Genomic DNA, 15,814 nt, shown 5'->3' on the forward strand with positions numbered 1-15,814 from the left:
CATATGTTATAAAGTCAGGGATTTAACGTTGGTTTAAAGATGTTTATATTGTATATGATAATGTATATTAGATTGTGACACTATGATAAACTTCTTAACTTGCTGACTCGTTATTTCCTTTCATATATAATTAAATTCAATTCAGGTCACGATATTTTCGATGCACAAGTTAAAGTTACATTTAGAATTAACATAATGATCTTATATACCAGATGATCGAATAGAATAGTAACAATATGATTTTGTGGTTATATGAAAATCACTGCGAAATACCTTTTTAAGTATATAATTCAGTCTTTTAATTATTCAAAATCCTTAAAGTTTCATGAACCTCCGGATTTTGACCTCGCAAAAAAAACAAATTTGTGAAAAATTGTTCATACTTCTTTTATACATAAATCAAATTTAAGAATAATTGGGTATGTCTCTTTCAAACTTTAAATCAATCGAACAACAAACATGTTTATCAAAGTGTAATATCAAATCTTTCTATGTGTCTATATAAACAATTGCTAGAAAATAAAAATAAAAATATGTATGCAGGAAAAGATTACCTTTAGATAAACCAAAAAACCTTCAAAATTGTAAGATAAGCAATTTTTATGCAATTTTAAGACGTTTCCGCAGTACGAAATGTTTTTTGAACTTCTTTCACAATATCACATTGATAAGGGTCCGAAGTTTGGAAAGTCATAGATTATGAGTATAGTAATCAAAGGTACCAGGAATATAATTTAATACGCCAGGCGTGCGTTTCGTCTACATCAGACTCATAAGTGACGCTAAGATCAAAATAGTTATTCAGCAAAACAAGTAAAACGTTGAAAGGAATTGAGGACCAAAAATAATAAAAAAGTTGTGCCAATACAGCTCAGGTAAGCTATGCCTGGGATAAAAAAAATCCTTAGTATTTCGAAAAATCCATCCGTTTGTAAACAGGATAAATTTACCACATAACTGATATTTATATCAACACCGAAGTGCTGAATATTGGGCTGGTGATACCCTTGGGTACGAAACGTCCACCAGCAGTGGCATCAACCCAGTGTTGTTTATAGTTATCAAAGGTACCAGGGTTATAATTTAATACGCCAGATACGCGTTTCTTCTATACAAGACTCATCAGTGACGCTCAGATCAAAATAGTTATTTAACCAAACAAGTACAAAGTTGAAGAGCATTAAGGACGTAAATTCCTAAACGTTGAGGACAAAAGAAGGAGACAAATATCGACATCGACAACTCAATTTGTTTGGAAGCTAAACATATGCTTGAAAATTTACGCTACATTTCCTCACTACCTTGACAAGAGAAATCGATTACTCAAAAGGTCAACCGCAACATTATTTATACAACCGACACCTGCAAGTTCTGTTGAATCTTTTCCCAGCAAATAGCTGTTTCTTGTTTTATTCATAAAAATGCAGGTGCATAGAGACATTGTACATCTATTCGATATTCACCCTGTTAACAAATTGAAAAATAAAATATATTTTACTATTTCAAACATCGGGAAAAAAAAGATCTCTAAGTCGTCTCGATTTTCTTCCTGTTTGTTAACCTCGTAAAAATAACTTTCTTATTTGCCGATAATGTATGTATATTTTATATGATATATATTTGAAGTACACATCAGATTGAAAGTTTCTACGGTTTGAACTCAATACTAATATAAATGCATGTGCAAAAAAGAGATAGTCATAATGTTTAAATGTTTTAAACTCAATGCAAAGTATTAAATTTGATTCAAGGTACTGTTTCTGGCAAGAAACGGTCGTAGGTTATAAAACATTTTGTAATTTAGGGTCCTCAATGCTCTTTAACGTTATACTTGTTTGACTTTCTAACTAATTTTGATATGAGCGTCACCGATGAGTCTTACGTAGACGAAATGTGCGTCCGGCGTATCAAATTAAACGCCTGGTTGATAACAAAATGCACAAGTAAAGTCTAGAATATATACCCAAAAATTATAACGACAGGAGCAATCTAGGTAAATCCTGATACTTGTATCCCAATTATAGAAGATAAACTTTTCCCCAGTATTATTGGAAAATAAGAGCAAAGTAGTCCAAATAATTATGACGTCATGAAAGGCTATTATATTTTTTTTCTTTGACGCCTTACATCGAAGTAAGGCGTCAAAGAAAAAAATTATAATAGCCTTTCAAGACGTCATAATTATTTGGACTAAGAGCAAAGGTGAACTAAATGTTCACATTGTCTGAGTGTTTCATCACAGTTGTGGTATGTCATAATTTAAAATGCCTTTAATGTACATAGTTGCCTGAACTTGCAGTACATTCAATACCTCGATTGATTCATGTTCGTACTAAAAAATTTCCCATAACGAAAGCTGAACATTAAAAAGCATTTCCGATCCTTCATTTGCATATTTTCTTCGGTTATGACTAGGAATAAACTCATCATAGATACCAGGACTAAATTTTGTATATGAGCCAGACGCGCGTTTCGTCTACAAAAGACTCATCAGTGACGCTCGAATCCAAAAAAGTTAAAAAAAAAAAAAGCCAAATAAAGTACGAAGTTGAAGAGCATTGAGGACCAAAATTCCTAAAAATTTGGCCAATACAGCTCAGGTAATCTATGCCTGAGGTAGAAAAGCCTTAGTATTTCAAAAGAATATCAAGGGCGTTATATATTTTTTTCGGGGATGGTTTATCATATCTAAATTGTCGGTTTTTAGGTTTTTTTTACACATGTATTTCAACCATAAAAACATCAATTATCCTGAAATTCTCCAATTTCTTAACTATCAATTTGTTTAATTCAAAATTAAATTATTTGCGCAAAAGGAGTGACTAGTCAACATGCAGATTTTGCGCAAACGTGCAACTTTTTTTTACCAAGCAAACGTATATGACTTATTCGTACAAACGTAACGCACCGGTTAACAAGTTGCATAATGACGACAATTAGCAACACAAACAAAAAATAAGAGAAAATCAAACATGCAACGAAAACATCGTAAAATAGTTTAAAAAATAAGAGAAAAGTAAACATGCAACGGAAATATCGTAAAATAGTTTAAAAAATAAGAGAAAAGTAAACATGCAACGAAAACATCGTAAAATAGTTTAAAAAATAAGAGAAAAGTAAACATGCAACGAAAACATCGTAAAATAGTTTAAAAAATAAGAGAAAAGTAAACATGCAACGAAAACATCGTAAAATAGTTTAAAAAATAAGAGAAAAGTAAACATGCAACGGAAATATCGTAAAATAGTGTAAAAAGTAAGAGAAAAGTAAACATGCAACGGAAATATCGTAAAATAGTTTAAAAAGTAAGAGAAAAGTAAACATGCAACGGAAATATCGTAAAATAGTTTAAAAAGTAAGAGAAAAGTAAACATGCAACGAAAACATCGTAAAATAGTTTAAAAAGTAAGAGAAAAGTAAACATGCAACGAAAATATCGTAAAATAGTTAGAAAAATATAACTGTACCTTGCACATCGAGGTCTAAAATCTTTTAGGTTATGACAATATGATAGTCTGAGTACAAGTGAGTTTGCAGAATTGGTGCTGCTTTTTCTTTTTCTTTCAACAAAAGATTTTGATCTCAACCGAAACATTTTAGTTGAGTCCAGGTAAACATTAACCCGACACCCTTTTTCTAGTTGATGCAAAGAAATCGAACACAACAACGTCCTTCAGATCATTATATCCTTATCAACTCTACGCAGGAACCAACATCTTTTACACTTGTCAATTTCTATTTCCTGGAGCCATCATTTCCAATCATAAATTTTCATTTGCTGAATTCATGACAAAGTTCACTTGTCTTAAAAGTAGAGATCGATTTCTAGAAATTATATCCGTTTTAAAAAGAATTTTTATATGAAAAAACAGTATGCCTTCGCTCCAGCATGTAATCACTGATATAAACTGATTTTTATCGAATACATCTTATTTTTCTACTTGTAGTGTTTTTACAGTATCTGTTTAAGATCATCAGTATTATTACAAAAATGTTGTTTTGCAGCTATTTAAGATGCTATTTTTTATAGTTGTTTAAGTGTATTTGAATTTATTGAAGTCTACTATTTAATTGAATTTATGCACATGCATGTACATGTAGCATGATTTGCTTATCTTTGAAATGAGAAATACTCAGATTTGTAATTTTCATATTCTATGTTGATTATTTAACTAATTGACTCAAATATTAAAGCGGTTGGTCGGTCGAGTGAAGAGTTTTCAATTAACTTAAATAAGTCAGTACATATGTAAATAAACGTATATTACTTCAAGCCGGAATATATATGCGCACTTAACAAGCAAATATGAGCTCTAGCAAAATGTTTAACCGACTTTACCGACCACCACAAGAGTAGGTGTGCAAGTCCGATCTGGTCTTCTGCAAAAACATCTTTTACCGGATTTTAAACTCTCCCTTACTATAATACTTATTTTAATTTAAAACTAAAAAAAAATAAAACTAAGAGGTCTTTTGTCTGTTCGTCTGATTGTTAACTTTTGCGCTTCCGTGCTCAAGACACATCTAAAACTGTAAATTTAAGTCAAGATTTAGAGACTGCTTTGAATATAGCCCTGGTGTATAATAAAATCAGACAAATTGGCCCTTCAGGAAGTATTTGCCACTCTCATTCTGCGCGCATTACGAAACAAAAATTCCTTTTATACAAACATTTCATAATCAACCAAAATAAGTCAACTATCGTTTACATTTATCAAAATTACTTCCTATTAAATAATTGTGCGCATACGAAACTATTTTTAACAATAACAATGCTTTACATTAATACTGTCAACAACTAGACAATAAACACAATAAGTAGATTTTGCCAAGTAGGTCGTCCTGAATGAAGAGTGCGTTTCCAACTCCCCTGCGCAATGATAATATGTTTGCTACAGTCCCCATTAAAGATTTACATTAAGATGCCGTAAACTCGCAAAGGCGAAGATCTCTTCTTATACGAGGCTTCTGAATAAATGACCTTATTCCTATCGAACATTGCTATGTATTTAAATATCCGAGTAAACTAAACGGAGACCCTTTTGCAATTGATTAGCTGCCAGATTTAAGAAGTCTATGGATAACAATGTTTTCATACAGCTTTAGATATATTTTAGATATACAAAAAGTAAAATAACAAAAATATAAAAAATTAAAATAGGACATTTACTCAGCAAATGGCAAAAATAAACGGACACTGTTTGACAGTCGCCTGCCTACAGGCTCACCCGCCCGCTCGCCGTACATCCAAAAATCAATAACCGATTTTTACGGCGAATATACGGTTAAAAAAGCTCAAACGAATGTTAATCAACTGATGTAAGTTATTTTTATATAACAATGACAATTTAAAACAAGGAAGTGATATAACATGCAGCGTCTGTCTGCTTGAATGTCTTTATTGTTTTAGTTAAGTGTAAGTGTTTCTATTACATATCGCACGACAACAGGAACACAGATACATCGTTTGTATAAAAATCTTTTTCCTGTGCACTGATCTTATATAGCAAGTCTTATTTTTAGTAGGTACTTAAATTACAATGACCGACTTAACATACTTTTACATGTATCAATCTATTTTATTTCCTTCTTGGAAGAATTAAATTTGCCTTGACGTACATATGCACGCTGAATGCAAAAAAATAATATAAACCAGATACAGGTCTATGTCAAATGGCAGACCAAAGGATAAAAAATAAATAAAATCAATGAAACAGGCGTAAAGGGAAAATAATAAAAACGAAGTAAAGTGAAAACTTTAAACTCGAACTTTGAGCAAATGCAGTAAAAACATGAGATGGATACACAATATAAAAAATTGGCGAAACGTGCGTCTGGCGTATATACTAAATTTAGTACTGGTATCTATGATGATTTTATTTGTAGATGAAGTAAAATCATTAAAATCACAAAAATACTGAGCTCCGAGGAAAATTCAAAACGGAAAGTCTCTAATCAAAATGACAAAATTAAAAGCTCAAACACATCAAACGAATTGATAACTACTGTCATAAACCTGACATGATTTTCCTCTCTAACGGCGATTGTATTCTTTTTTTCTCTTTTTTTATATATATTTTGTCCTCGAGGTTACATTCTGTAAATTCTAACTCAAATATGACGCTTTTCCCTTGGAAAACATATTTTTATATGGATTCCATATTATATTTTTTCAATATTTTACAAAATGCTAACGATAAGTATAAAAATAATGACAAATAATACTTCCCCATGTTTAAAGAGCGTTCAACACGACATAAACGAATTAATTCTTACATCTAACAGTTCATTGTCTGTTTTATCTGTACTTTGTCCCTATACGCAATATAACAAGTTTATAGTGTTACATGTAGTTAATAATTGACTGATATTCCATCAAACCAACGATGTTATAAAATAACTTCTATGATATAAAATAAGATTCTCTTAAAAATGCAAGCCACCTGTTTAAACTTAGTCTTTAGTTTTCTATTTTGTGTTTTTTGTACTATTATATTTCTATTTTTGTTTTTCATGTTTTAGCCAAGGCATTGTAAGTTTATTTTTGATCAATGATGTTGAATGTCCCTCTGGTATCTTTCGTCCCTTTTTAAAACAAATCCAAATCAATTATAATTAGGATCACACTTTTACCGTTTGACTGTAGGATTATTTGCATTGCAGGGGTTATAACCCTTTCCACGTACTCTGTCTCGCCTATTTGGGTTTTCATGCGATTCGATCCCAGTTTAATGTTTTGTTATTTTGATTTGTATCTGACAGTTGCTTATATATCTGTTATATATACCAAATTTGATGAATACCCCAAACAGTCTACTGTCGTACAATTGTAAGTTATAGATATAGGAAGATGTGGTGCGAGTGCCAATGAGACAACAATCCATCCAAATAACAATTTATAAAAGTAAACAATTATAGGCCAGTGTACGGCCTTCCACACGGAGCCTTGGCTCACACCAAACAGCAAGCTATAAAGGGCACCAAAATTACTAGTGTAAGACCATTCAAACGGGAAAACCAAAGTATTCTATATAAAAAAAAACGAGATACGAGAAACATGTATAAATTACATAAACTAACGACAACTACTGTACATTAGATTCCTGACTTAGGACAGATGCAAACATTTGCAACGGGATTAAACGTTTTAATGGTACCAAACCTTTTCCCTTTTTCTAAAACAATAGCATAACATCACAACATAGAAAAACACACGATAAATTATTAATTGGCAGGCTTAACTTAATAAAAAAACGTAAATTAACACACTATGAACGAATAAATTTTATAAGCTACATTCAGCTATAAAACCAGGTTTATCCACTATTGTCTTCAGAAATTGCCCGAACTAAAGCAGGAATATGACAGTAGTTTACCATTCGTTCTGTTTATTGAAAAAAATCCAACATTTGATTTTGTCATTTTTTATGAACTCCCCTCCTTTTTTAAACTGCCTTGGTTTGGTATTTTTGTTAATACTTCTTGATGAGTTCGTGACATTTGAACATCGATAAACAACTGTTTAACTCTAATTAATCTTGAAGGAAAGAATGACCAACAGAAAAAATCTATAGATGTAAATCTTTCACCTGTCTTTGAACTTTAGAATCGATGTGAATCTTGACCATTTGATTAAAGCTAAATACAACTTGTACCTAGCTTACAATAACTATTATGGAGGAAAAAACTAAGAGGCATACAAAACATTTGTCAAAGAACGACCGACAACACAGGGCTTTTGATACCATTTTTGTGGAATACGTGGATACAGATAAAACACCAATTTCAATCATTAACAAATGACATTTTCATTAGCTTGTATGAGGGCTTTGGCATAACCACGCAATCAAATATACACGAAAACCCAATTTTCCCTCAAACTGCAAAAATTAAGACCAACGAAAATAAATTAATCCGCAGTAGAAAACTTCATTGCATATCCATTCTACATGTCCTATTGCAGTTGCTGAAAGTTATTTACATGACTGATATTTCGTTATTTTCTGTTCATCCTCTACATTGATTTTTGTTGGGCCAATAACATGGCTTTCTCCTATCTTTAGGAATTTCGATTCAATGTTGGGTTTAGGTTTTCGATTATAAATTATTTGGGGCCAAGCATCACTGAAGAGACATACATTATTGTCTAATTGAGCATCTGGTATAGTTACATGGGATCGTTTATATAATTTAAAAAGTCCTATAAAAAAAGTTATAAAGATTAGAAAACATCAACAGAAACCCCTTATAACGAGGACATTCCAAATCAAAAGTTCTGTGATGAAAGGTACAGAAACGTTTTTCATTTGAAGCTTTGTTTCAACCTGTTATGGTATTCGGAGCACACATTTCCTAATATGACAGAAAAACACAGAAAAATATAATTTCAACACAAAACTAGACAAATCCAAAACCATATAACATTTGGAAGTTTAATATCTTTAGCAATGTATAGTGATTGCATAACATTTTAATTTTATTGAACATCTTAATTGATATTCCATTAAAATTATTAGAAATGCAAACTTACAAAATTGATTAAGAAATCGAAATACATCTGCGGGGAATTATCTGCAAAAGTTTCCTGCATTTAATGCAATTTAAATGAAGAAAAATAACGTTGCAAATGTCATCACGACATATTTAATTCACAACATTAGTATTAGACATATTTGAGAATAAAATAAAAAGTCATGCTTTTAGGTATATGTTATTGATTTAAAGCAGCCTCAAACAAATCTCCTTTCGAAAAGGCAACCAATATAAAGGGTACAATTAAAAATATCTGCAATATATTAAAATAGTTTTTTTCTATAAATAAAATTATAGTTATATTATAGTTTGTTTCTGTGTGATTCATTTTAATGTTGTGTTTCTGTTGTGTCGTAGTTCTCTTCTTATTTTGATGTGTTTTATTTCTAGTTTGTAAACCGGATTTTTTTTCTCAATCAATTTATGAATTTCGAACAGCGGTATACTTCTGTTGCCTTTATTTACCATACCTTAGTACACGGATGAAATGACAACAATATATAATACCATCGAAACAAGTAATTAATCCTTGTGTTATTCTTCCTTTTTGGACTTGTGGTTTTTCGATAATCTTAGATTTGTTTTCTCTCTTTTTTAAGAATATTTAAATGGCCAGGATTAGTGTTTTGTTCTTTTTTTTTTACTATTTAGAATTCGTGTTGAAAAACCTCATCAAAAATACAAGGCGTATGATTTTTTGTACGCGCGTTTCGTCTACAAAACACTCTTGGTGACGATGCACTGTTTTAATTGTCTCGTTTGAGTGCATCTACAAACAATATAGTCATATAGACAGTACATAAGTGACTCGGTGCGAACATTTATCCATCAGTGATCATTTAAGACATTGACCCCTTGGTAAAAGTCATATGTCAATTTGAAGGAAACTTAACAATACAAAAAATAAACATATTATACTTTTCAAAAATTGTGTATTCAATAATTAATTGATCGCCCCTAGTTTTGGTGGGGTGCGTGTTGTTTAATCTTTAGTTTTCTATGTTGTATCATGTGTACTTTTGTTTGTCTATTTGTCTTTTTAAATATAAGCCTTGGCGTTGTCAGTTTATTTTAGATTTATGAGTTTGACTGTCCCTTTGATATCTTTCGTCCCTCTTTTAAATATGCACGCAACTACATTTTGGGATAACTGCAAACTGTTGTTTACGTTGCTTACTGTTGACATAAATAAAGTAATATGTCTCTTGTAAATTGCTTATACATAAATATCTAATAAGTTGAATCTAGTAAATTATAGCAGGACACCCATTAAATCAACTTCTACAATGCTTTTAAAATTGATTTGGTGTGTTGATGGGTTTCATGTATATTATATTAAAAAATCACAGATGTGTGATGACATTGAAAAGCCGAAGCCATATATTTATATATATTCTCCGATACAAACACAGTGATTTATGTCATGGAAGTTCAGTTCTGAATTCTACCAACAACGATGATAAATAACTATAACATTATAAAATAATTGGAACGCTTTCAAGCAAATAATATTTTGCAACAGAAAACATCAGCTGTTTCAAACGGATCTTACACGATCATAAAAAACGTTCTCCTACTATTAGGGATTTCAAATATTCTGCTTCCAGCAAACGAATATTGGAACAATACTGACATTGCATGTGTCTTCTCGATAGAATTACCTTCGAAATCCGATATCAGATCTTTCAAAATCAGCTCGCAATACTTGACCACTGTTATTAGTAATTATTTTTCGATTTTCCGAAGTCTTTCATCATTTTCAAACTCTTGACCTTAGATCAGTACAATTATTTCAGATCGATGTTATTTATTGTCATTAGCATGTGTACTTCGCTATAACACGAATATAGAATATAATAAGGTGAGAATTGCCTGTAAGTAGCTATCGATGGTAAATTAATCATAATGGTACCATTTTAAGCCTCATAATGTACCTACACTAATTTACTCGTTTTGGACTGTTACGACATTCTGATCTGAATCGATCGGGAAATTCTTAACAATAAACTAGTGTTATGTTGACATGAATTTCCATTGATATGGTCATACTTATAAGTTATCTGTTTATAAATTTTTGAAATTTTGAAATACTTAGGTTTTTTACCTCAGGAATAGATAACATTAGTTGTATTTGGCAAAACTTGTAGGAAGTTTTAGTCTTCAATGCTGTTCAACTTCGAACATTATTTGGCTTTCTTAACATTTATTATACGAGCATCACCAATGAGTCTTTTGAAGACGTAGCGCGCGTCTTACGCAAATATTTTTTTTATCCTGTTATACATGATGAGTTTATTAAGTGATATGCTTATATTGCTAGATTGGGGTGTATGAATCAGCAATAACTAATAGTCTATCAATATATCAAATTCAACAAGACTTCCAAAGACCTACCGGAACACAAAGTTTCATAAAGGTAAAACAATATAAAAACAAAAAGTTGTGCAGATGATTTGTGTGGACTTGGGTTGATTGTTTTCTAAAGTTTTACCACATGTTTGTATATCTATGTGGACATGCAAAAGCAGGTAAACATTAAATTACGTATAGAAATTGGGAATATGCCAAAGAGAAAACAACCAGATGATCAAAGAGAAGAACACAGTTAGAGGCCACCAATGGGTCTACCACACAGCGACAAAATCCTGCATTGGAAGCGGGCATGGATTCTGTACATGTTACTTGCTAAAGGTATTTTAAGCACTCAATCTTCCAGTTTTCAATCTCGATCCGTACATTTGTACGTATTCGTCGTCGTTACAAATATATCTTCATACAAAATGCATAACAAGAAGTAATTAAAACAGGATGCTGTTAATACGAAGTCTCCTAAACAAAGCTCACATAATTCGTCATTCCCATGGTTCCATATTTTATTAGATTTATTTTATTGTCCCATACAAGATAAAATTGAGAATGGAAATGGGGAATGTGTCAAAGAGACAACAACCCGACCAAATAAAAAAAACAACAGCAGAAGGTCACCAACAGGTCTTCAATGTAGCGAGAAATTCCCGCACCCGGAGGCGTCCTTCAGCTGGCCCCTAAACAAATATATACTAGTTCAGTGATAATGAACGCCATACTAATTTCCAAATTGTACACAAGAAACTAAAATTAAAATAACACTAATAAGATAATAAAAAAAGACTAACAAAGGCCAGAGGCTCCTGACTTGGGACAGGCGCAAAATGCGGCGGGGTTAAACATGTTTGTGAGATCTCAATCCTACCCCTATACCTCTAATCAATGTAGAAAAGTAAACGCATAACAATACGCACATTAAAATTCAGTTCAAGAGAAGTCCGAGTCTGATGTCAGAAGATGTAACCAAAGAAAATAAACAAAATGACAATAATACATAAATAACACAGACTACTAGCAGTTAACTGACATGCCAGCTCCAGACTTCAATTAAACTGACTGAAAGATTATGATTTCATCATATGACCATCAGGCACAATCCTTCCCGTTAGGGGTTTAGTATCATACCATCATACCATATATGAGAAGAACATAACCTGTGTCATGCCAACAACTGTTTTAGAATAAATGTGTTTAGTTCCGACGCAAAGACCTTATCAGTGACTCAATATTAACGCCAACATATGCAATCTTTAATGACTTGACAACAGTATCGTAATTATATCCCTTCTTAATAAGTCTATTCAAAGGTTTTGTAAGTTTCTGAGGTAAATACTGACATATGTATGGTTAAGGAGTAGTCAAGCGGACAAGTTCAAGAAGAAGATAACTTTGTTTGGGAATCATACCCCACCTCTTATATTTTTGAATAATATGACCAAAGAAACAGACGAGAAGACAAACATTAGTCCAAGAACCATTCTATAAAATAAGAGATATAGCAATGAAACCAATTGCAACTATATTTTAGTCGCAAGGTTTACAGCAAGGTAGGTAGTTTGTTTGTTTGCTTTATTATAGAAAATACCATACTCTAAAATGATATACAAAATGAAGACAAATACTTAATTCCAATCTTGTAAACATAATTAGGAGAAACAAACACTAAATAAAGCGTAACAAACCCTTGAGTTGATTATACGAGTGGCAAGTCAATATGCTTAAGTATAAGAATACCCGTTTAGGTTTTACCACTCTTGGTCACGCAAATAGTTGTGGTGAGTCTACTGACGTTGATTATTTGTCTCAAAAAGTGTTTAATTATAATTTTGATTAGGTAACGCAATAAAATATTATTATCTACAGATAATGATTTCATGATAATTAATAGAAACATCTAAAGTACACTGACAATTACTGTATCACCATACACATATTTAAAAGAACACAGCAGCAAAACCAAATTACATGTTATATGGATAATTATGGTACATGTATATATACGCATGGTGTGTACTTTTAAATTATGTATATATTTGAAATTTCTATAAACAGAATTTCATTTTCATATTTCTATAAAAGAAAACGTGAAATTATTTTTCAGAATTTAAAGAACAAGAAAACTTTGAATCGTCAACTGTTAGTATGCAATAGTAACGAAGTGTCCGTCTAAACGATTGTCTCGGTAATGTACAATTTGTCGTACGTTAAAAAACTCTATGTTTATGTATTTTTTTTCATTCCTGAAATATTTACACGCAGAGTTAAATGGCCACAGCAAGATTTCGCACCAGATTTTAGAAATTCTTGCTATCAATGCCTTTTCATGCTTTCAAAGTTTATAATTGATATGGACTTCCAACCAATTGCCATTACGCTCAAATGAGAGATTATGTGTAGAAAATATGCGCTTCTTGTGTACTAAAATAAATGCCTGTTTTTTGTGTGACTTTTTTTTACCATAGATTTTTAAAGATTACATGTTACTTCATTATATAGGAGAAATTATTGCCCGCTGACCATTCCAAAAATATATATAAAGGTCGTCGAACTTCAAGTACCTTTATAGGTCTATTTAAAACTCAGCTGTTTTTTCTTTTATAAATAGATGGTTAAACGATTTCTCAGGATTTCCGAGTATATCTGACTAATCTATTTGCTTCCAAATTCCTTTGAATCAGGATATGGGATAAGATTCATAATTAATTTATATAACTGTGTTACGTCATTGCAAGACCTTCAACTGAATATACAAATATTGTACCCAATGCTAAGTTTTTACCATCATTTCTAAAGGATGAAGTAAAATTGAGAAAGGAAATGGTGAATGTGTCAAAGCGACAACAACCCGACCATAGAGTAGACAACAGCCGAAGGCCCCTTAAAAATATGTATTCTAGAACAGTGATAATGGACGTCAAACTAAACTCCGAATTACAGTGACTACAACAGACAACAACACAGTGTATTAAATATAATTTGTTTTTTCCAAAACGGGTTTATATCATTTTTATGACTTTATAAGACTAGCATAGTTTATTAAAACAATTTTTTTTTAGGGAAATCATATCAATGTACTCGTAGAAAAAATATAAATTGCCTAAGACAAAATTTGTATATAGGAAGTGTATAAATGTCTATGTTCTACACTATGACACCTATTATAGATAAAGAACAAAGAAGAGAGATGTATCAATTACAGGTCAATGTACGGCCTTCAACGATGAGCAAACAAATACCGTATAATAAACTATAAAAATACATTTCAAATGAGAAAAAAACAGCGGTTATATTATGTACATATAATATGTAAGCAATTTAAATTATTCGGGAATTCGGGACGCAAACTGTTCCATCTCAAACTTTTAATAGCTGAAGCACGTTATTTTAAATTTCAGAGTTATTGTTTTAAGTTTTAAGAAAACTGAAAAGAAAAGTAAAAAGTTAAGTGAATAGAAAGTACTTGAAGGAGTTATAACTGCTGTTCTATTTCCTTCCGTACTTCCTTTTAAAGAATACTTGTAGGCGACCTATCATAGTTCACCACAAACGACGCAAGCGGAAAGTTACGTCCCTAAAGTGCATCCTATACAACAACAAAATAAACTAGGCTAAGCAATTTGTGTTTGCTTTCTTTATCATGTTCATGTTTGTTGGTGTTAATTTGTCATTGATAAAAGTTTTAAAAGTTTTATCAATGAAATTTGTAAATGTTTTCAAAATAGTTTCGTTTAATTGATTAGAGCAACAGGCCTAGGACACCCCTTTAAGTGTTATTTTCTAATATGTTAAATAATTCAAAGGTTTAGGGTGTTTGGGTACAAATGTCAAGTCTATATATATTTTAGATTTAAAAAAATATTGTAAAGAAGTATATATTAATATATAAGTAATATGTCATGAATGGTGCAGTTTCATCAGATGAAAAACATGAAAAGTCAGTTTAATTAGATGAAAATTGATGGCAGACAGATTTTCCACGACAGTTCACATTCTTTTATCAACTTTATACAGAAATATTTTTCTGTCTGAAGTGAAGCAGGAACTGCTGGCACTTCTTTAGACCTCCTCGATAATTTAAATGGGGTGTGTGATGCTCAATATTTAGTGGTATTATTGTTGTTTCTTTTATTGTTATGGTACTGCCAGGTCTGTTTTCTTGTGATAATCTCACTGCTTTACACGCTTATAGAAAAGATCAAATTCAAGCTTTATTTCTTCACCTTATGTGATCTATAGGATTGCTGACACACAATTTGCAAAGTAAATTGCACTACGAAAAGGAAGATTAAATGTTAGCTTCGCATAAAAGCATTGATACACTGAATTGAACAAAGCGGCATAACTCAAAAATAATTTCGGCAATTATTTTTGCAGACCGCTAACAGAAATTTCATTTGTAACATGTAATCAATGAAACTCCCCATTATTTTGCTTTAAGAATTTAATAAATTGAATTGAATTATTCAGTTAAAGAGAATGTATTATACTAAATCAACACCGATTCAATAAATATCCAAACTATTAACATTCTATGACTTTAATATAATTTTATTTTTTTCAAAAACTGTTTTTTAATAACATATATAGGAGACATTTAATAGTTTTCGTCTAATTAGCATTTTGTTGATATACAATTAAGACTATATAGATGAACAGAATGACAGACGGACGAACGAATAGATTAAAAATAGGCGGAGGTATGAAAGAACGGAACTTGTCGGATGGACACTTTATAAAGCGGGAAAATAATGATTAATTATAGCAAATACACGGTGCAGAATGAGACAGACTTTTCGCTATTTTGTCTGCGTTATTGGAATTTTTGTTATCATATCTGGACTTTTTGGCGGATACCAATAAAATCGAATGTAGTATTCCCAAATAAAATGTAGATTGATTGATTTCATGTATTTTC

At 31.3% G+C, this 15,814-nt stretch overlaps 1 protein-coding gene across 2 annotated transcripts in view; it reads right to left on the minus strand.

Annotated features, from left to right (window-relative positions):
* The window catches only part of LOC134708574 (GTPase-activating Rap/Ran-GAP domain-like protein 3), an 83,278-nt gene that overhangs the window by 54,062 nt on the left and 13,402 nt on the right, over window positions 1-15,814 (minus strand). The window contains exon 1 of one of the 2 annotated variants that reach the window (XM_063569221.1): window positions 3,468-3,997. The exons of the other annotated variant lie outside the window; for it this stretch is intronic. Coding sequence (XP_063425291.1) covers window positions 3,468-3,595 — 128 coding nt within the window. The 5' untranslated portion in view covers window positions 3,596-3,997. Of the gene's footprint in view, window positions 1-3,467; window positions 3,998-15,814 lie in introns of those variants that run through there. 2 annotated transcript variants of the gene reach the window in all.

This window comes from Mytilus trossulus, chromosome 2 (genome assembly GCF_036588685.1).
Source record: "Mytilus trossulus isolate FHL-02 chromosome 2, PNRI_Mtr1.1.1.hap1, whole genome shotgun sequence".
NCBI classification, from domain to species: Eukaryota; Metazoa; Mollusca; class Bivalvia; order Mytilida; family Mytilidae; genus Mytilus; species Mytilus trossulus.